This window comes from Carassius auratus, unplaced genomic scaffold (assembly GCF_003368295.1).
Source record: "Carassius auratus strain Wakin unplaced genomic scaffold, ASM336829v1 scaf_tig00216558, whole genome shotgun sequence".
In the NCBI taxonomy this organism is placed as follows: Eukaryota; Metazoa; Chordata; class Actinopteri; order Cypriniformes; family Cyprinidae; genus Carassius; species Carassius auratus.
The window spans coordinates 91,819-113,745 of NW_020528631.1; the positions used below are offsets into that span (position 1 = coordinate 91,819).

A 21,927-nucleotide genomic window follows, 5' to 3' on the forward strand; every position below is an offset into this window, starting at 1 on the left:
ACCAAAATGATTCATTCACTGATTCGTTCAGTGACCATTTCTTCATATTACACAAATACGCCAGCAGTTGGCGAAAAAGAGTGTCTTATGTGTTATGTCTTAAGTCAACGAACGTATTTACTTGTGACAAAAACTGATTTGGCTTTGTTAGTGTGTGCATGGTCGCATTAAATAAATAGTCAAAATAAATTTGTCAGATTAAGGAATTAAACATGGAGTTATTTTCTGTATTCCAAATATGAAAACAAGCGTATATGCATCAATAACTGCGCTTTGTGTCTGCTGATTGCTGATCAAGATTTACATGCTTGGCTCACTGACCCTGTATACTCTCATTTCATTCACGAACGAGATGTATCAGTTCATTCAACTCGTTCACGAACAAGAAGAACGCATTTGTTCACTACATTCAACAAATCACATGGTCTGTCACATCTTGAGTAACTCTTTTTGACAGGATGAAACAGTTAACAGAGCTGTTCACGAGCTGCGCATGCACTGCTAATAGCGCCGCGCTTGCGCGCTGCTGTGGGAGGAACTTCATTGAACAGAAATGAGTCTTTTACTGTCTATGGTCAGTGGATTACGTAAATGAGAACGATTCGTTCACCTAAAAGATTTGTTCACGAACTAACCATCATAGTGCAATTAACTATAGCTTATATATATTGATATATATAAGGTTACGATACTAAGGTCTAAGTAGCAACGTAACTTCCATGATGTCCCTGATGCATGGGGCGGGGCGGGTCAAGAAATTTTACTTTATTTGCGGGGCGGGCTGGGGCGGGCCGGGGCGGGCCAAATAATTTCATAAAAGCGGGACCCGCATCACTACTACTTAAGTAACTCTAAGAAGATGTTAGGCATAATATCTTAACAGCTCCTTTTCTCACAGAAAAAGATGATACTGTACTGTACTTATTCCCTTAAAGGGACAGTTCACCCAAATTTGAATTCATCATTCACTCACCCTCACATTGTTCCAAAACTGTTTGACTTTCTTCTGCGGAACTACAATATGGAACTTCTCAGAAATGCCTGCTTTCTCACCCACTCCTGCCTCCTCCTTTGCTGTCATCTTGCATCCCCTCTGCTTGCCCTCAGCACACCATCTATGTGGTCTGAGCTCCGTGAGACTGCGATCGTCCAGCATTGCCCTGCCTGGAGTTTCCCTTCACTCCGCCTCTAGCCTCTAAGCCCTGGACTCCGCCTTGGCCTGTGGACTAGTTGGCTCCACCATGGCTCCCTCATCCCTCCAGCTCTGCCTCGGCCTGGCGTCGACCATCTTACGACTCTGGTTTCACCTTGTCCATCCGACTCCATCAGGCTCCTTCATCCCCTCAGCTCCTCCTCAGTCCTCTGTTGCTCCAACTCCACCGTGGCGTCCCGGATCCACATCTTCATGTCAGTCGCCGGCATCATCTGCTCCACCTAGGACCTGTTGCCCAGGCTCATCGGCTCTCTGCCTCGGGCTCCTCCATTGCCTGCTCCGCCGCCCTGGAGTCAGGTTCAGTGACAGGCCTGGGTTCAGCTTTTCTTGTCCTGCTCAAAGCCACTCCTGTCTCCTCCCTGGCTCCTCACTCCATTGTCTCCTCCCTGGACTCTGTCTGCCAGCCCCTTCCCTGTTTCCATCCTTCTCCTGATCCGCCTCCTTAGTCCCCCCCACACCCCCACCCCACCCTTCTACAGTGTGAGGACACACCTTCCGGGAAGGGGGCGATATGTCAGGATTATGGACTGTTCTGTGCCGTCTTTACCTGTTTCTGTTTTTCCTTATTCGGTTATGTTCCTGTTCTCGTTTAGTTTGATTATTATTCCTTGACACCTGTGTTTAGTAATTATCCCTTGTATTTAAGTTCCGGTTTGTTCAGTCCTCCTTTTTGTTGGTTCTACTTGTTGGAAATTGTGTAATTCCCATCTTTGCAAGGATTAAAGACTGTTTATGTACTCCTCATCTCCTTGCTTCTTGTTCCGCGCTCCTCCCAGCACAGATTGTGACATGTATTTTGAAATTACAAACAAAGATGTAAAATATTTAAATCTTATTTAGGTGGGCTAAAAAAGCACTTTTAAGTTCAACTAATTGCATGTAATATATATTTAAACTAAAATATATTTTCTCTTAATTGCTAATAACATGAAATTAAGTATCCGTAAACACTGCATTCAGTTCACGTTTAAGTATATTATTTTAAAGTATGTTATTTCCGTAATAATCCTTTTTAAAGGTATGCTAAAATACTTATTTAAAATTTTAAGGGATTGATTTATTTTATTTTACTTTATTTATTTATTTATTTATTTATTTATTGTGGTAATAGCAAAAGAGGAAGTAAATCAGAGGGCTAACAATAAAATGCATAATGAGTCTGTTTGTGTTTCCTCGCATCATGTGTCATTGCAGGTTTCTTCCTGTCTGAGGCGGGGCTCAGCGAGTGTGAAGTGTGTGAATGTCACTCGGTTGGAGCGGTGGGGCAGGTGTGTGCTGCCCACTCAGGGCAGTGTGTGTGTGCTCACGCATCACTGACCGGTCGCAGATGTGATCAGTGCCAGGATCTCTTCTTTGGCTTTAATACAAGTGTTGGCAGGTCAGTGCTATAGTCTAACACCTCTATCTCTCACATGTTCAAGAAAGACGTTTTTATTTATAACCATTCAGCAAGATATATCATCAAGTAAAAAAGAACAGTGTAAATCACAGTCGAAAATTACTCCAGACCTCCCTCCCATCACCGAGACTGAACACTAGTGAATAAAGCCCAATTAAAAAATCATGCTCATCACTTTTCATGGTGATTTGAGCCAGTTAGCTGCTTACTGGCCCACGGGTTCAGACAGAGCCAAAAAAGGTCAAATTAGCCATTAAAGTCTCCCGCCTCTAAACAAGGCTGCATTTTAATACTCTCTGCATAGTTGATTTGTGGATACATCAATTAGGTTGTAAATACATCATATGTTAGCTGTCTTAATGATATACTCCAAAGCAGCTCCCCAGCTTGAACATATGGCCTAAGTTGGGGATGGAAAACTTGGCATTCTCAGGAGTCAGTGGATGGGATAATTATTTTTCTTTTCTTCTTTCCCCCCTTTCCTACACACGGCAGATTTTCTTTTGATGATTTTTATATTTAAGTCTTGGTTTGGTTGAAGTCTCATTGAATGACCTTCCTGAAGGCCTGCATGAAATATTTAACTACTCCAGCCACGCTGGGTGAATAAAATATACAGTGGGGGATGTCATCAACGCTTCCCATGTCAACCACTGTTTACCTTTTAAGCATTCCCCCCCTCAAAAAAAAAATTATATTGAGATGCGCAGTAGGCAGGGAGAGCATTAATTGTTGGCTGCTGAGATGCAAATAGCATGAGCGTGTGTTTTCAATGCATCAACAACAGTGCTACTGGACATCACAAATTGTTAATCCATATGAGTTTTGATAGATCACTGCATACACAATCCATTCAGCTGCACTCGTTCACCCAGTAAGGATGAAAAATGAACTATTTAAACTAATTAGAGGGGAAGCTTGAACTGCATCATGAGATCCTACACAATAAAGATTTCTTTATCTAAATATTATAAACTCATTTGTCTGCCCCGGAATCAATAAGACGATGCATCTTATTTTGTTTTCTTATATTGGGTCGTTCACTGCGGACCACCTAATAGTTAAAAACCCACAATATGGTTAGGGAAGATTAGCCATCATAGCAAATGACAGGCATAGGCTACATGGAAAGGGGTGCTTGGCTAATCATTTAACATTGGGTGGAGAAAGCAAGTTTCATTTTACAGAAGTATAGGTCATAATCATATCTATTTAAGGTTGTTTTTTTTTCTGTTGCTAGTCACTTGTTTAATTCATTGTCGGCAAACTTTCCAGCTCTATTTGCAACACCTGTTCTAGACAAACATTGAGGCGCAATCTGGAGTCATTTACTTTGATAGCTGCAAGCTATAGGAATATTTCAAATATGGAGAATGTAAACATGTGGGACTTAGCAATATTGGTACTGATCACAGAATTTGATAACACAGTTGGCTTCCTTTTTGCATGACGAAGAGAAAAAAAAGTCCTGTGTCTTTCCGAGGAGTCAAGGTCGAACCACATTGGGAAACGGGTGGCTTAGCCCAAAACGCCCCTCTAGTTGACAGAACAAATTTTCAGCTCATTAAGAGTCTATGGCTTTTATCAGCTGTTTTCGAGGGTGTCAGGTGTTCGGCCCCCACATCACCCACTGCTGGCCCCTCAGGGCATTTCCTCCTCCATCCCTTACACCCTTCCCAAATGTGTTACTGACAGGTTTATCTGTAAATGCCTCCATTTAGTCAAAGTGCCCCTCCCCGCCATCCTTAACAGTAACACACGCACGTATACATTCAATATTTGAAACTCTTCGCATCTTAGCCAGTCAGAAAGGTTCACAGCTTTTTATAAATAGAACGGGACTTGTTACTTTTGGTTAATTACCTAATTTCATGTACTCTAAAGACATGGACAATGTCACAAGAACTGATACTGTTTTTATCTTATTAAAATGGTTTTCGTGTCTCTTGTGATCTGCATGTGTCTAGGTGTGAGCCTTGTGGATGTGATCCTGTCGGGGGATTCAATGGCACGTGCCACCCAGAGACGGGGCAGTGTTTGTGCAAACTGTATGTGACTGGAGATAAATGTGACATCTGTGTGGAGGGAGCCAGTCACATGGATCCAAACAACTACCTGGGCTGCAGTAAAGGTTTGAATCAATATATATGTATGAATAGTAACATTATTTTATATATTTTAATTAGCTTTTATTTTTATTACAGCATTTTATTTATATTTCATTTATATATATATATATATATATATATATATATATATATATATATATATATATATATAGACATATTATTGCCCTTTTGTTGGTTTTGATTGCTTCTATTGTCTCCATTTATAATTGCTTTGGATAAAAGCATCTGCTAAATGACTAAATTGAAGTATAATGTAAATGTATTTATCAGCCTGATTCCATGATATCAAAATTTGGCATAAATGAAAGATTATCAGCTTATAAAAAGACAAGCACCTTGATGTATCACAGCCTTCAGTTTCATTAGGAAATATTTTAACATAGAAAAGAAAAATGAAATCATATAATTTTGAGGAGCTTTATTTGAATGCTTCATTTGGCTCGAAAACAGGAAAACGCCTCTTGTAGATCACATCACATCACTTTATTGTAGTAACTTTAATTTAAATGCAGATTTTCCCAATATAGTCAAATTGCTTTGTAAGTTTATTGCAAGAGAGGCATACCTAAGGTCAGAACTCACCGGCGTCACTCAATTGCTGTGGTATTTACGCTGGACTGTGGAATTTATTACATCCTTTATTCAAAATACTTGCCCAGGAGCTGACACTCAAATTTAATCATGTTGCATCATTATGTTTTAGCTGAGCATTTCATTTTAATATAGATGTATATCTTTCTCATGATCTTATGCCATTCCTGGGTTCAGTTGCATATCTACGTTATAAACATTTAGCATTTTTTCTGTAAGGTGACCTGTTTATGGGTTTGTATGTGTTTAGAACATACAGCACTTAACCTCATAGAGACTCTTAAAAACCCTAATGTACCCCTCCAGTTCAGTGTTTTTTTTTATTAAGTTAGCATGTTTTACATGTAACAAATGATTGTTGCTCTAGTATATCCATAGTACAGTTTCCTTGTTAGCTTGCAGCTTTGAATCTTTAACCTTGTGTCTTCCACCTCTTTAATTCTGTTTCGCAATGCAGATTTATTATCAATATGTATCGGCTTACACTCTCCCTCTCCTGTTCAGATCCCCAACAGCAGCCTCCTCCTCTTGGCCAGGTTCTGAACTCCACGGCTATAGATTTGACCTGGAGAGCCCCTGACTCCCCCAACAGTAATGAACTGATGTACACACTGCTTCGAAACTCAGAGATCATCCACATCAGCCACAGCCAGCACCCATTTGGTTAGTGTTTATGGTGCATCCATAATATCTTTGTCTGAGTATATAAAATATGATTGGGTTCTGGAATTAAATGAAACTATGATGTCCTAAACAATGCGACATAATAATAGTGGTGGAAGAAATGATGTCATAGAAATGAGTCACGCAGACCCATATTACTGTGTAAATTTGACTTTTTTATAAGAAGGAAAGATTAGTCCAAGCTGAAAAATATCATGTGGTGCAATTCCCAAAAAACATAATGATTTTTTTTATTTTTTTATTAATGATATTTTTTTAAAAGAAATTACATATTTAAAAATTATGACAAAAATGTGTACACTCACTTTTAAAGTGTGGAGAAATTACTTATTACTTGATGACACCTCATGACATAAAAAAAAGTAATTAAACTGAAACTTGAGAAAATAAACGTATGAAAGTTTTTCAAAACTATACAATAATAAACATAAATACAAAGAGTCAGAGGCGTCATGCCCATTTGTGAGCCAAGTGGATTTTGAATGCAACTTCCCAAAGACAAAAAATAGCGATCAATATTTTCTATATTTAAAAAGAAAACGTTCAGCGAGTCATATCATCCTCTGCTCAATTCTGATCTGCGTTCAAACAGCTTCAGTGATTTTAATACGAATTTTTGGGAGTGCTCTAACTAGACTGTCAAAAGGTTCTTTGATAATGTAAATGTTCTTTGCTATCTTTCCGTACAATTAAAGTGTTATGATTAGTAGCCTAATTTAAATGCTTTTATTTACATTAACTGTCAAAGTTAAATTCACATTAAATATAAACTAAATTAAACACATAAAATATAAAATATAAAGTCGTATTAAAAAGTTGTATATGTTATGGCATGACACTCATATCTGTTAATTAAGTAAACAGACAGGTTTTTATGCATAGTTAATAGATTACAATATTTGGTTACTTTGACCATCATAGATCAACATAATCTATAAAGGTGAGAATCAAGATATTTCATGATAAATAAATAAATAAAATTAATTAATAAAACATAAGTGCTAATGTAGGTGTCACATGATGACCCCCCCCCCCCCCCCAAACTTGTGCCCCCTCAAAAATAATGAGTGCATGACGCCCCTGCAAAGAGTACATTTCTAAGAATGTGGCACATGAGCATTAAAAGTTTTTATTTTATTATTGTTATTATTTTGTGAACATACACTACACATACACTGGTTGTGGTTTAAATTAAAATGAATACCTTAAATTGAATATAAAATTAATATTCAGCAAGAATGCATTAAATTCAAAAGTGAGAGTATAGACATTTCAAAAATTTCTGTTACAAATAATTGTTTGTTTGAAGTATTCATCAATGGATCCTGAAAAAGTAGTTTCCACAAAATATTAAGCATCAGCTTTTTTCAACATTGATAATAAAAATAAATGTTTCATGAGCATCAACTCAGCATATTACAGTGAGAATGAATTGCATTTTAAAACATTTAAACTGTTTTTTTTATTGTAATATTTTTACACAATATTATTTTTTACTGTATTATTTATTTTTTTCAAATAAATGCAACTTTAGTGAGAATAAATATATATATTTTTTAAATTTTACTGACCTCCAAATTTTGAACATTATTGTTATTTAATTGACAATTAACATATTGTCATCATTAGCACAATTCGTTTGATAACTTTGTTGTTCTCTTTCTCATACAGGAACTATGCATTACACAGATGCTGATTTGTCTCCTTACACGACATATTCTTACCAGCTCATCACAAGCAATATCCGTGCTAACACCAGCAGTGCCACGGTCAGCTTACGCACCCTGTCTGGTGTACCTGAGCAAGAGGAACTCCAATTATCCCTTGTGGGTCGAGCCAAGCCCACCAGCGCCTCCTTTAACTGGACAGAGCCTTTGAACACCACTGGTCCAGTGGAGAGCTTTACCTTGAGCTCGATACAGGATCTGACTGGAGAAGAGAGGATCCACTACACAGGACTTCAAACAGAGGCTACCGCTGAGGAGCTGCAACCTTTCACTGGATACAACTTCAGTCTGCAGGCTTGCACTAACGGAGGCTGCGCTCGCAGCGAGAATCTGATCATACTTACCGCTCAAATACCTCCTCAGCAGCAGCCTGCACCCGCAATCACAACCTTAGGGGCCTCTCAACTCCAAGTGGACTGGGAACCGCCAGTGTTACCTAATGGTATTGACACATTTTTCATTTAACAAAAAAAAATATATACATTATATTGATAACATTTTTTGCTATTTTAGATTATATTTTTGCTAGGGACACTTTGAAAAAAGATAATGAAATCTAACACAATATCTTTGGGCCACTCATGTAAGCTATGATAATATTCTAAATATCTTGGTATGTGCTGCTGTAGTATGTTTTCAAACTTTTTTTGAAACTGGATATAGTCAATATGTTAAATTAACTGATAACATTTATTTTTCATTCCATAGGTTTTAAGAACATTTTGTACTTTAATAACACAATAGTCTTGGAGGAGAAAATAAAAAAGAGATCAATATTCAATTTACACATAATTCTTTTTTTCTTTTTTCTTTTTTACATTTTAATTAAATAATTTTAAGTAATCCTGCGACTCCCTTGTTTGATGAGGAACCACCGGAATATCCAAACCGTTTAAAATATTAATAGGGTATATGTTCTTGTAGTGATAGCTACCCCAGATTTTTACATATTTTTGTGGTCATTTTTTCCATTTTGTATCAGTTTTTGTCTTACCACAGATCTAATAAGCTGAAAGAACTTAAATAAATTAAAATAATCAGCTTTTGACTTCCTAACTCCATGCTGATACTGTACTAGGATGTTAACTTGTTGAAAGTAACGTTGTCTTTTTTATTTAAATATTCTGATCAGTCCCCAAATTTATCTCGCATTTTTTATTTGGAGGGAGTAGTAATATTGTCCGACATGATTTTATTTAACAGAGATTCTTAAATGCATACGGCAGAGATGAAATGCTCTTCCACTCTGCTGTATCTTCCTTTTTAGCTGTCTCCAGCAGGATCATTACAATAATGAGAAATACTATAATAGAGATGCCATTTGATCTCAGCCGGGATGAAAATTAATTCCTCCCGAACCTTAATCTACAACCAAGAGGCTTGATTAAGGCTCAGTTCACGCTTCATTTCGCAATATAAACTGAAGGAGCTGCGCACCGCAAAGAAACATTTCACATTTAAAACAGTTGATTGCTGCATACAATTATGTATTGTGCCTCGCGCCATTGAGAGCGTCGCAAAGTAGCCCTCTGTATATCAATGACTTTTAATGCCAGTTATCATGCTTTATGCCAAATTAGCTCATTAACATGGACCATTATAAAGTGCCCTTAGAGGATTCTCTCAATGAATTTCCTCTCCGTTTAATTGTGTCTATCTGATTCTCTCTTTCTGCCTCTCTTTTCTAAATAATTTCATGCATAAGCTGTAATTGTGTATTGTCAATGGCCAGTCTTACAGCTCAATATCATCTGCTTCTGTATGAGGCTTAATACGGAATTGCGGAAGAAGGTATTGGCAAATGTATGTCTCATGCATCTCTTTCTTTCTCTCTCCAGGCATAATTATCAGGTATGAGCTTTTTATGCAGCTGCAGAATGAGTCGCAGAGAAACGCCACCAGTTACGGTCCAGAGCAAAGAGTTTTCCTCAGTAGTGGATGGCAGAACCCGCGGCGGTCGTTGAGCTCGGCCAATGAGAACGCTCTAAACCCACCTGAGAACAGTACGGTTGTGTCCAATCTAGAATCCTTTTCCACCTACCGCTTCAGAGTGCTCACAGTTAACATGGCCGGCAGTACCCTGTCAGAGTGGGCCATGGGCCGAACTGCAGAAGGAGGTCAGTTGAACTAACTTAGTATTATCAAAGAAAACCATTTAAAGGTTTTTTTCTTTTTTCTTTTTTTACAAGCTATGCTGATCGTAACGATAAAATTCTACAAAACTTTGTATTCAATTTTAAAAATCACTTTGGTTTGGTTGCAAATTATCTAGAACAACATTCAAAACAATTTGAAATAAACAAGTATTGCATTTCATAGTCCACAAATGCAGCTCCATTCCACAGAAAAAATGCTGTATCTTCTGTCTTTATTTAGATGGGAGTCCTGGAGAATTGATTTTGAGGAGATGCTTATTAAGCAGACAAAGAATCGGTGGTTAGTGTTACGGCGTAGAATGACAGTTCCTGAAAAACGGAAACTGGGAATTAGCATAAACATGTGAGGGATTGTTTATGTGGGATAAATTTTCACCACAAGTGCTTCACAGGAAGGAGCTTACCCAGGCTTTCTATTTCATTTAAAGAGAAGACAGCTGAAGTTCCATTTAGTGTTTCTGTCAACTTCCTCTCTATGTTTTGACACATGGAGGGAGATGTAGTTTACTGTTTTTATTTCTCGCCATGTTTTCGTTTGACGAGATGCACTTGAGCTTGCGGATTTCACCTGTCAAAGGTTGTGTTAAGAGGACAACCCAACAGCTGTTTGAAAGAAGTCAGTGTAGAGCTCTGTAGAATCAGTTTGTCAGTTTAGAAATAAAGAAATTAAGATGTATACATTGTGCTTTTATCCTAAATGAAAAAAATGTAATTATATTTTATCAGTATTTTTCCCATGTTTATTTGTTTGTTTGTAATTTTCTTTTTCCATTTTGTATAGTAGCTGGTTAGGGTAATAAATATATATATATATATATATATATATATATATATATATATCTCAACTATTATTATTTATTTGTTTATTAGTTCTTGTTAGGTAAAAAAAAAGACTAAAAACTAAATTAAGAAACCTAATTGCAATATTCTCTACATAAATAAAATTCTTATCTCCAATGGATTCATTTGCTGGATAACAAGACAAAAATTCTGAAATTCTGAAAAGGATTTGTTGTTTTGATGAATTATTTGTGCTGCTCCACAGTGCCCGAGTACATGCCCCCTCCTCACGTGTCCCCTGTGTCCTCGTCCTCACTCAGAGTGAGCTGGGAGATGCCACAGGACAAAGACGTCAGGGGCGAAGTGACTGAGTACAGAGTCAACCTTTACCAAGAACAAATGTCCAACCCATATGCTCCACCTATAGTAACACAGGTATCCATTTCAGCACATTCAACTTTTTTTCTTGATAGAAAAGGGCCACTGCCAGAATCAATTCTGTGTTGGCGCACAGCTTTGAAGCATCTGTGGCTATATTGTCTTGTTCTTTGCTTCATGCATCACACAGAAGACTTCCTATTGCTCCAGTTTTTCAACTTTTTTTCTCACTTTCATTAATATGTTTCCACTGAAATGAAAAGGGGGTATTTTTTTGTCCCCAGTAACCTTCATTTTTTTTCCAGATTTATATTTTCATAACTTGTGCCTTGTGTCCCAGTATGCATGTGGCGTGGGCTAAACTGTCCAAAAAGGTCTCCTCTATTACTCATGTGAATCTTTGTTGTGTTTTTTTCTTCGTTCGGGTAGCAAACCTTTAAAGGTTAAAGTAGTGCCATCTCCCCCAACTTAGTCTGTATTTAAAGCACTGTTTTCCATATCAGGATCGTCTTTCCTGTCTTTGTGGCAAATGTTTCAAGGATGTTTTTTTTTTTTATTACTTTTCCTGAACAATCCTCTTTTTAATTGGATTTCATTATCTTAGATTTTAATTAGTTGGATAAGTGTATGTTAGCATTGGTGATGTTTTCAGTCAGTAACCTGCAGATATGAACGTTTTTAATAAATATGTCAGGTCAGGCAGGTATTGAAAGTTCTGAAAGTGTGTTCTGTGCAGTGCATGTCTACATGTCTACTTCTTATTAGCGGTTGTAAGAACTCCCATTGGTATGATAGGTATGATGATCCTTGCATGTACTAAGTACTATTCCGCTGTTTTCAAAACATCTTTTCTAAATGCTACATTGGGTTATTCTGCCTTATTATACAGCTGAGCAATATGAGGAAATAATCAAACATGCTTTTCTAGATTCTTCCTCTATTTACTTTGGACAATTGGGAAAACCAATTTATTTAGCAAACTGATGTTTCAAACGGTGTCTTATAGTTTATTCTGATAAAATGTCAGTGAAAAGGTGCAAACAGTATATTCACCAATGCTTGTACTGTACATCACCACTCAAAAGTTTGTCCTTTTAAATAAATAGCTTACCTAAAAACAAATACATTTTAAAGGAAAAATGCTATGGAAATGCTAAAGTCAGAATATGTAAAATTGTAAATTGATTTAACATCACATTTTATGTAATTCATCACATTATACGTAAAATATAATCAAATGTATAGTTTTTTTGGAAGTGAAACTACAGTATGAATTATAATGATTTATGGTGTAAAACAATAAAAGCACATTACATGAACTCTCTGAAGTATTTCATTGAGCACCATGGTTGAAATGTTAACAAATAGACGTTGGGTCTTCGTTTAAGTGCCTAAATACTGTTTCAGGTCATTTTTACAGTAAGTGTGTAATTGTGTGCTTGCAAATGTTAGTGCTGTGTTTATCTATATCTATTTCTATATATTTGAAACTATACTCAGTGTTGTATGTGTGTTTGTATGTTTAAGGTGCTGTACAGTGGATCAGCACAGGAGCGGAGTTACACAGCAGGAGGACTGAAGGCCTATGAGGAGTACAGTTTTACTGTAACTGTGTGCAACAGACAGGGCTGTGTGAGCAGTCCACCTGCATCAGGCCGGACTCTGCCTTCCGGTCAGTACCATTCCTATAATCTTCATCTGGTGTACCATACAGGTCACAGGTCTCCGTTCTGAATCTTTGCAGCGGATTTCCTTCATTCTTATTTATGTTCAGATGTTGACTGTTTGATTTAAAATGATCTTTCAGCAATGCTACATCCCCCCTGATACAAGACTATATGAACTAATCTCAACTGTTCTACTTTAAAAAAATTAACGGTTTATAATGGTGTACACACACAGTATGTGTGTGTGAGCGCTCAACATCCAATTACGCTTTGAGTCCTCTGATATATGTTGTCGTTAAAAGGAGAAAAATCTGAAAAGGTGTTAATTCTTATGTTAATATTAATGAAGTGCTTTTAATGGAAAGTGTCTGTCATTGCTCATAGTCAGTTTGTTGAATAGGTCTCCCTCAGTGAAGGCCGGGACAGACCACCTTTAATTGTGTATGTAAACCCATCAGTGAACTGGAGCACATATGGTCTGCCCTGCTCTCAATTGAGAGAGGAAGTATTTTATCTCAAAGGAATACAAACTAAAGCTATTTTAGATTCACTCTCAGGTTATCGCTATTATTTTCTTACTTTAAAATTGATGAATTTTGAACAGCCATCCAGTCAGAGAAAGGAAGGTTCATTCCTTGCCCAATTTCTGCAAGTGTTTCATCAAGAACACCATTTTATTTTTTATCAGGCTTTTTTTCTTTCTCTCTGTCTGTTTTTTTTTCTCTTTCTGGCTCTTTTTTTCTCACTCTTGCTGCCACCTTTTATATAGTGTCTATAGATTTTATCTTTTACTCATATATAAAATATAATTCAATTTTTTGCTTTGAGGATCCAGATTTTACACAGTAACAAAAATGTACAAAATACATTGTTTAAAAACAGTTCTTAAGGGTTAGTTCACCCAAAAAATTAAATTATAAGTCAGCAGTGTCATACGTCAACTGTCACAGCAGTCACACTCACAACAGACCTGGAAGAGGAGACAATGTTAAAAAATGTATTTTCGATGCTTCAACAAATTCTAACTGACCCTCTAATGTCACATGGACTACTTTGAAGATGTTTTTCTTAGCTTTCTGGACATGGACAGTATACCGTACATACACTTTCAAGGGAGGGACAGAAAGCTCTCTGACTAAATCTAAAATATCTTAAACAGTGTTCCGAAGATGAACGGAGGTCTTACAGGTTTGGAACGACACAAAGGTGAGACATTAATGACATAATTTTCATTTTTGGATGAACTAACCCTTTAAGATCAAACGCTTATCAGTATTACAGTCAACTTCATATGTTTAGCAATGATAGGTGATATAAACTGAATTGAATTACTGAATTTGTAAATGCATAAATAGTGTGCATTTACAAGCATCCTGCAGCATAACACATAGATTAAACGTTAGGCCAGTGGTTTTCGATGGTATTGCAGGTGGGCCGCCAATTACTTTTAAAAGAAATAATAATATTGTTAATGTATGTAAAAATGTCTAAGTCATAACATAATTTCATATATATAATTAAATAACAAAAAATAAATATTAAACTGTAAATATGCTTTCACTATTCGAGCTCTCTTTGGAAAAATCATAATTGAAATAAAAAACGCAAAATTGATCAAAGAAATCGCATAGGTTTTTTATTTTTTATTTTATTTTATTTTTTTGCCCATATCGCACAGCCGTAGTTTATTCAATTAATACAGTTAACAATCTAGCTTCTGAGTACTAAGTTATTAATCCAACAATAGTGGGGTGAGTTCGTTTTTTCTTTTGCAGTGGGCCGTGCAAACATATGTGTTTGGCTGTATGGGCAGTGAGTTGAAAAAGGTTGGGAACCACTGCGTTATGCAAAATCTTGTATTAGGCAGTTAAAAACCCTTGTATTAGAATATGATTTATAAAATACATGAAACTGGCTCATCTTACCCTGTATATGTATTCTCAGCTAGCCTTTGGAGATTTGTCCTTTTCTTAATTGTACAGGATGGCAATATACATCCTGACAATGCCCAGCCTCATTTCCCACTTCAGTTTTTCTCCTTTGCCTTTATTTTGCCTATACATCAGCTCACGTGATGACTTAATGAGTTAAACCAACCCCTCAGTCAGGATTCTTCACTCCGTTTGGTACTACTTCATTTGTGGCCCAAGCTGAGAAATTCATTGTGCGGCAGTAAAAACAATTTACTGTTAATTACAAGGAGAAAAATGTGCCGTAGCGCTCTCCCCGATTGCCATGAATCACTGCACACTCCCGGAGATTTATAAGGAATATGTAAGTAGGATGAATTAGCAGGGTTTAATAACAGGGGCACAAATCATGCAGCCTTCAAGGGCCTTTAATTGATAGAGTGGAATGTGATGGGCATGAATCGGTCAGGCTTGCAGCGCCGCTGTAACATATGGTCAGCTCAGAATGCTGCAGCCGATGGAGCTGCCGATGTCATCGGCTCTTCTACATGGTTGGAGAGTTTTAATGCTTTGCTTCCATTTATATGGTTATTACTGAAGTGTTTTCGTCAGCATAGGGTATCAGTTGTTATACTTAAGGACATAAATATTTGCTTTGATTTTTGTTGATGTTTGAATGGAATTGTGCTTCCGTTTCATTGTATGTGTGTGTTTTAATACAATTGTGCTGCTTTTTTTTTTTTTTTTTTTTCATATGAAAGCTCATTTTATGACCACTTAAGATAAATTTGTAATTCATTACAATTCTGCTTCCACACAAGCTGCTCTTAAAGGTACATGTTGTAGGACCTGCCACTAAAAGGCGCACTACCAAAACAATAACAATCGCGTGGTTTGAAGATGCTAAGAGGAAGCGTGGAATGATGGGATTTGTTGTCTTCTAACACAATAATTGGCATACATAGCAACCGCGAGTTCAACGATTTGCGCGAGTAGATTACATACAAAGTCAATGCAAAGACGTGAACAGACTATGGATCAGACACTTCCTCGCATGGGTCTAGAGACGCGATGACCCTGCATTTGCCATGTATGCACCATAATACTAATCTTGTTGACCGTTATAATAGCATACGTTTTCTGTAAAGATACGGATCAAAACAACTTACCTGTCGAGTAAAGCACTAGCGAGATCTGCATCTCTTTCTAGTTGAAGTTTTTTCGCGAAGCTCTCTCCATTTAGAAAATGCAACACCGATATTGATATTGTCCTAAACTTTTCTTGGGTCGTTTGGTTAGCCCATACGCTTACCTTTACGGAAGCTGTCCTTGTCAACAGAACCAGCGGCAGACGGTAAACGGAAATTATGTTCAATAAATGAGAGATATTGTTAGTTATCAGCTGGACAAAATATATAACACTAGCCTAGTAGTTTTTGGATATTTTACTGCAAATATCTTACAATATCTTGTACCTTTAATGCCCTTGCACACCTCCTGTATGTCTGAACAAACAGCACGCTGACTAACACAGCACAACCTGTTGTCTGGACCACTCAAGACTATGTCTCCCTCAAGCCTTGTTTTCACCCACTTCTCTGCCAGGATTTAATGTTGATGATTGCAATTTATTTGAGCCTTACCTCCGTTTTATGACTGTCTGTATACACAATGCACATCACTATTACATCAATGCACTATTAGACAGAATTACCATCTGTTCAAACTGAGAAGTCAGCATCTGCTTTCTCTGAGTGGAATGACATCAAATTGCTTTAAAATAGCACACCACTCAAATGAACAAGACACTTAAGTTATTTATACAGTGAGAATAGAAAAGCATCACCCCTTCTTAAAAATAATCACATTTTGTTGCTTTGCAGCTTGAAATAAAGACGGACACAGTTTTTGTTTTATCCAGCTGCATTTACTCAGTGTAACTTATAGCATCCAGATGAAAGATGTAACAAAAACAAAACAAAAAAAGAATCACTGAGCTGGAAAAAGGATCACCCCTCTCCTAAAAATTAATCGTAAACTTAATCAGGTGTAGCTACTCATATTCTCAATGGCACACAAAGCCATTTGACTTTCAGATGCGATCAGCCGTGATCAGTTTGATCAGCTCAGCATGAAAAGAGCTTTCTTGGAACATTTTAGTCCTTGGGGTGGCAAGGCACTGTCAAAAGAACTCCGGGATAAAGTTGTGGTCAGGCACAAGTTCAGGCACAAGTCAGGAGAAGGATACAGAAATGTTTAAAGACTTAATCAATGATTAGAAGCACAGTGAAGTCTATTTTCAAGAAGTGGAAGGTATTTGGCACAACACAGACCATCCCTGGATCAGAACGTCACTCCAAACTGGATGAAAGAACCAGGAGGAAACTGGTCAGAGAGGCAACCAAGAGGCCTACAGCAACTCTGAAGCAGTTGCAGGAATTTATGACAAAGAGTGGTCATTGAAAAAGACCATCAAATTCTTGAGGAGAATCTGCTGCCCTCTGCCAGAAAGTTGTCAATAGGAAGAAGGCTTACCTTCCAACATGACAATGCCTCAAAGCACACAGCAAAACTGACCACACAATCGTTCGTAAAAAAGTTGAATGTCCTTGCATGGCCTAGTCAGAGCGCAGACTTGAAAACTGCAGTCCACAAACGGTCACCAGCAAATTTAACCGAACTTAAGAGTGGGCAAATATTGCAATGTCTAGATGTGCTAAGTTAATAGAGACATATACCAACAGACTATAGGCTGTAATTAAAGCAAAAGGTGGTTTGATGAAATACTGATACGAGGGGGTGGTCCTTTTTCCAACTCGGTGAAATTTTTTTTTTTTTTTTTTTTTTTTTGACCTAGTTGGTGTATGTTTCGTTTCGATGTTATAAGCTGCACTGAGTAAATACAGCTGGATAAAACAAAAACTGTGAACGTCTTCATATCAGGCTGTAAAATAAAATGTGATTGTTTTAAAAGGTGGTGATTCTTTTCTATACCCACTCACCAACTTCATAGCAGAACGGTTCATCTGTAAATGTATATTTCTCATTGATATAGAACACAGTAGTCAAAATAAACAGTTTGTTTCAGATTTTGTCTTTAATTTCACATTATTTAAGGCAATATTTGTTTTTTTATTTAGCTTTGCTATGCACTGCAATATCAGTTTTCATTAAACAGACCAGAAAGATCTCAGCAAACACAATATTTGATATTTTGCTCCTGTTAACCGTCAAGGTTTTGGTTCCATATAATCAATGAAAATAACATTAATCAACAAGGCAGTATGTGACACAGATCAGCATAGCAAGAGAGTAACTATTCAAAATCACTGTACACAATCCATTTAATTGTTGGTTGGCAAGCTGCAGTGATTGGTTCAAATGCATAAAATCCACAATTTATAGAGCTGTCAGATTCATTTTAAGAGAATTTTCTTATTCTCTCTCTGTCTATCTATCTCTCTCTATCTATCTATCTATCTATCTATCTATCTATCTATCTATCTATCTATCTATCTATCTATCTATATATATATATATATATATATATAATGAATATTTGTTGAAATTCTTTTTAGCAGTCTAATGTAAAATAACACACACACACACACACACACACACACACACACACACACATATATTTTACATTAGACTGCTAAAAAAAGTTCGAATATTCATTAATTCCTCCAAAAGGCTTCTCCTTTTTCTATATAAAAGGAACCATAATTCTCATTTGAGAGTACTTGCCCTCTCTGATGAGGACATAAGCCTGTAGCATTTTAAACAAGAAGCACACTGCCATTATTGATCTTGTTGAAATGTGAACAGCTAATCAAGAGTTGATGGTAATGTTTTATGTATATTACATCCATAAAGACAAGCTGAGCAAGTGTACCCCGCCTGTACACTTCATTGATTCGAAATATGGTGTGCATGTATCCACCCCCCAATCTGAGAGAGTTAGACAATTATGCATAAATCAATAATTTTCCTGTTACAGAAATAAGTATTTTAGTTCCACGGAAAATGTCAGGTTGTATAAATACAGAAAACACTCAAGCCAGGCTGTAATTGGTTCTAGACATGTCTGTCTTTGACTTAGTCAATAATATGATGAAGACAATATTAACCTTTTTGCTGAGCCTGTGAGCCATGTCACAACATTAAATACACTGATTTGAAAAATATAAATTTCTTTACCAAGCTGCGCTACTGTGTTTTAATTTTGTTTAGAATTTTACTGGAGAAATATTAAAACTCAATAATGAAAACTCTGCTATCATTTACTTGCCCTCATGTCATCTCAAACCTTTGTGGCCAAGTTTCCTGAACTGTAATAATTGATTAATTAAAAAGATGCTATTAAAGGAACAATTTATTCACAAATTGCTGATTGTGTAAATGATGACAGAATTATCTTCATTGTTGGGTGAACTGTCCCTTTAACGAGTTTCCACCACCTGGAGACTCTTCATGAATAATCACTTACTTTGTAGTACTTAAGGGCACATGAAGCCATGTCAGTCACACTTCATTTTTACAGCCTTATGTTTTAAGGAAAAATGATAAATGTCCAGCGAGACTTCACACAAATCCTATTAAATCAGCGGGAGGGATTTGAAATGATATCAGAGTTTCAATTATATAGACCCAAGAGCTATTGATTGAGTATAATTTATGACTTGTGTGCCGTGATGGGCCTTGGAAGACAACACGTCCATTCCCTATGGAGGGTTTTTATTAGCACTGCTGGTGTGGACGTCCTGACAGGCAGAGTGGGCTAAATGCACAGAGGATGTGTCAGGCCGAAGTAATTTACCTCCTCTCAGCCTACATGAGAGCCCCATTAGATCATTACAGCAGCATGCATGAAACTGAACGATGACTATAAATGCACATCTCTTTTTTCTTTCTCATATCTCTATATACTTTCCTCTTTTCTGTTATGATAGCTCCTGCAGGTCTGAGCACCCCTACATTAAGGCCGCTGAATATGACAGTGATGAAGGTTTCCTGGGATGCCCCTGCGGAACTCAACGGGCCTCCACCTCTGTACCATGTGGAGCGGACGGATGTGTCTTTGTCTGACACCCAGGGTCGGGTTATAAGGGGGAGACGCTTTACAGGGAATGGCTACTTCAGGTTTCCCAGCTCTGCTTTGCCTGTCAACACTGACTTCACAGGTACGGGATCTCAACGTCTTTATGTGCCTCAAAATGCATGATTGATCATGAAATGCAGATCAGTACCCATTTTATTTACATAATATGGTGTATTTTCAGGAGAGTTCAGATATTCACTCAGAAAAAAAAATTATGCACGATTTTTGCCCACGTTCAAACATTCAATTTCAAACTTGACATTTCACCAAACAAAGTTAAATGTGGAAATTTGTTGATGTGATTTGAAATTTATGAAAATTATTGTCAAATAATACATAAATTGTTGTTGAACTTAAACAATTATTATTGAATATGATCAGCTGGCAGAAAATAATTCAATAAATGTTGATTGCTACACTAATAATTCAACATAAGACTTCCAGGGACAAATAGAGTACAATCACCTTTATGTGTGCCCATTATAATGTGGAATCATACAAGTGCCTTAATTGGCAGCATGTTTCAAGCTGGTGCTAATGAACAGTTATGTAGTTTAAAACAGCATGAGCAATTATTACCATTATGACTAAATGTAAACTTGATCTTGAATCTTGTATTGCATTTGTATTGATTTGTGATGGTTCCAAGCTAACTTTTCTTTCCACTCCGAAAGCATGTGTCCACCCCAACCCCATCGCTACACCCTAAACATTCTTAATTCATCACTCACTGCTTTCCTCACTCTTCTCCATACTGATGTATTAATGACTTCCATGATTAGACAAAGGGCAATTATACTTTTGTTTACAAACATAATTGGGGAATTGAGTTTCAAATTAATACAGGTTCCGGTTCATCTACTAATGCAAAAATCCTTCAGCTTGCCATTTGTTTAGATTACTTGCGCTTTAATTGCGTTAAAAGCTCGGAAGGCATTGCTTTACGTTATCAGAATGGTCGGTGTGATGTGACAGAGGAGGCAAACAACAGATGACCTCTTCTGAATGACATGAGAATAAAGTTTATGAGTTGTTGTTTTTTTAGTTTTTTTGTGCTATGTGGTAAATTCTTTAGCATGAAAAGTGATTCACTGGTGAGAATGTGCAGTGTAGAAGTGCTTTATGCAAGGTTTATGCCATTTTCACTTCTCCATTCCCCAGTCTCTCTGTGCTGCCTAATCCACAAACGAACATGAAACCATGTCATGTCACGAGCACTTTTCTGTAAGATATCTTGTAAATTTGACTTTATTTATAATAAAACGAGGCAATTAGTAGATCCTCCCTAAGAAGTTGGGGACATTAAATTGCCTCCTTAAAGAGCGTGCATATAAATGGGTGACCCTTTGTGACCTTGCAATTTCAGGAAATAAATGGCCATTTCCCCCTCTAACTCTATTAACATTTAGCACTGCAATTTCCAGTTTTTTTCCCTTAAATAATGACAAACGGATAAATCTTTATAAATCAAGCCCTGAGTTGAGTTCAGCTCACTCCCTAATTGATCAATGGCCGCAGTCAAAGTGGTGAGCTCGTCCTTGGGCCTGCTGGGATTATAAATGGCTACCAACTAATGAGGGAACTCAAAGAACAAACCAGAACGTCAACACCCCTTTTAGCCAACTTTTCTTTTTACACTTTCCACACCTTTAGTTCATCTGATTTTATTTCCAGTTTTATTTCAAATGCTTGTGTTGTTGATTTCTGTGATGCACTACCCCAAAACACAAAGATGTCCCTGCTGAAAATAAGCTGCTTGTTTATTGAACTTCGAGAACTGGATACATCGGACCGAAAAGCTCAATGGCTGAAATGAGGCATAATGACAACAGCAAAAAGCGATGAACAGATAGCATGCTCAGGGACAAATACTTTGTACAGTATTGAAATGTATAGCCAAAGCAATAAATAAAGCAAAATCAATGGTCATCTAATCTTATGCTTGAAATGACTTTAGTAAAATTAAATTAAAAATGTAATAAAGTTGAGGTGAATTGACTTGAGTTTTGATCGTCAGTGAAATATAGCTGCATATATTGTGTTCTTTTTTCTGTTTATGTAAAATGTGTGTGCGTTAAAGTACCAGTGAAAATCATATCAGAACATTTTATTTTATTTTATTTTACTTTATTTCAGGCTTGTCTGGTTTGCCCATTGTCTGTAGTATTCATATATTTTACTTATTTCTTTCT

The 21,927-nt window shown here is 36.9% G+C and overlaps 1 protein-coding gene across 1 annotated transcript in view; it reads left to right on the top strand.

The window, feature by feature from the left end:
* Nucleotides 1–21,927, top strand: part of ush2a (Usher syndrome 2A (autosomal recessive, mild)) — a 202,054-nt gene that overhangs the window by 33,716 nt on the left and 146,411 nt on the right. Inside the window, exons 14-21 of the mRNA XM_026263516.1 lie at nucleotides 2,408–2,591; nucleotides 4,580–4,743; nucleotides 5,837–5,995; nucleotides 7,688–8,185; nucleotides 9,582–9,860; nucleotides 10,945–11,114; nucleotides 12,585–12,729; nucleotides 19,587–19,817. Coding sequence (XP_026119301.1) covers nucleotides 2,408–2,591; nucleotides 4,580–4,743; nucleotides 5,837–5,995; nucleotides 7,688–8,185; nucleotides 9,582–9,860; nucleotides 10,945–11,114; nucleotides 12,585–12,729; nucleotides 19,587–19,817 — 1,830 coding nt within the window. The remainder of the gene's footprint in view (nucleotides 1–2,407; nucleotides 2,592–4,579; nucleotides 4,744–5,836; nucleotides 5,996–7,687; nucleotides 8,186–9,581; nucleotides 9,861–10,944; nucleotides 11,115–12,584; nucleotides 12,730–19,586; nucleotides 19,818–21,927) is intronic.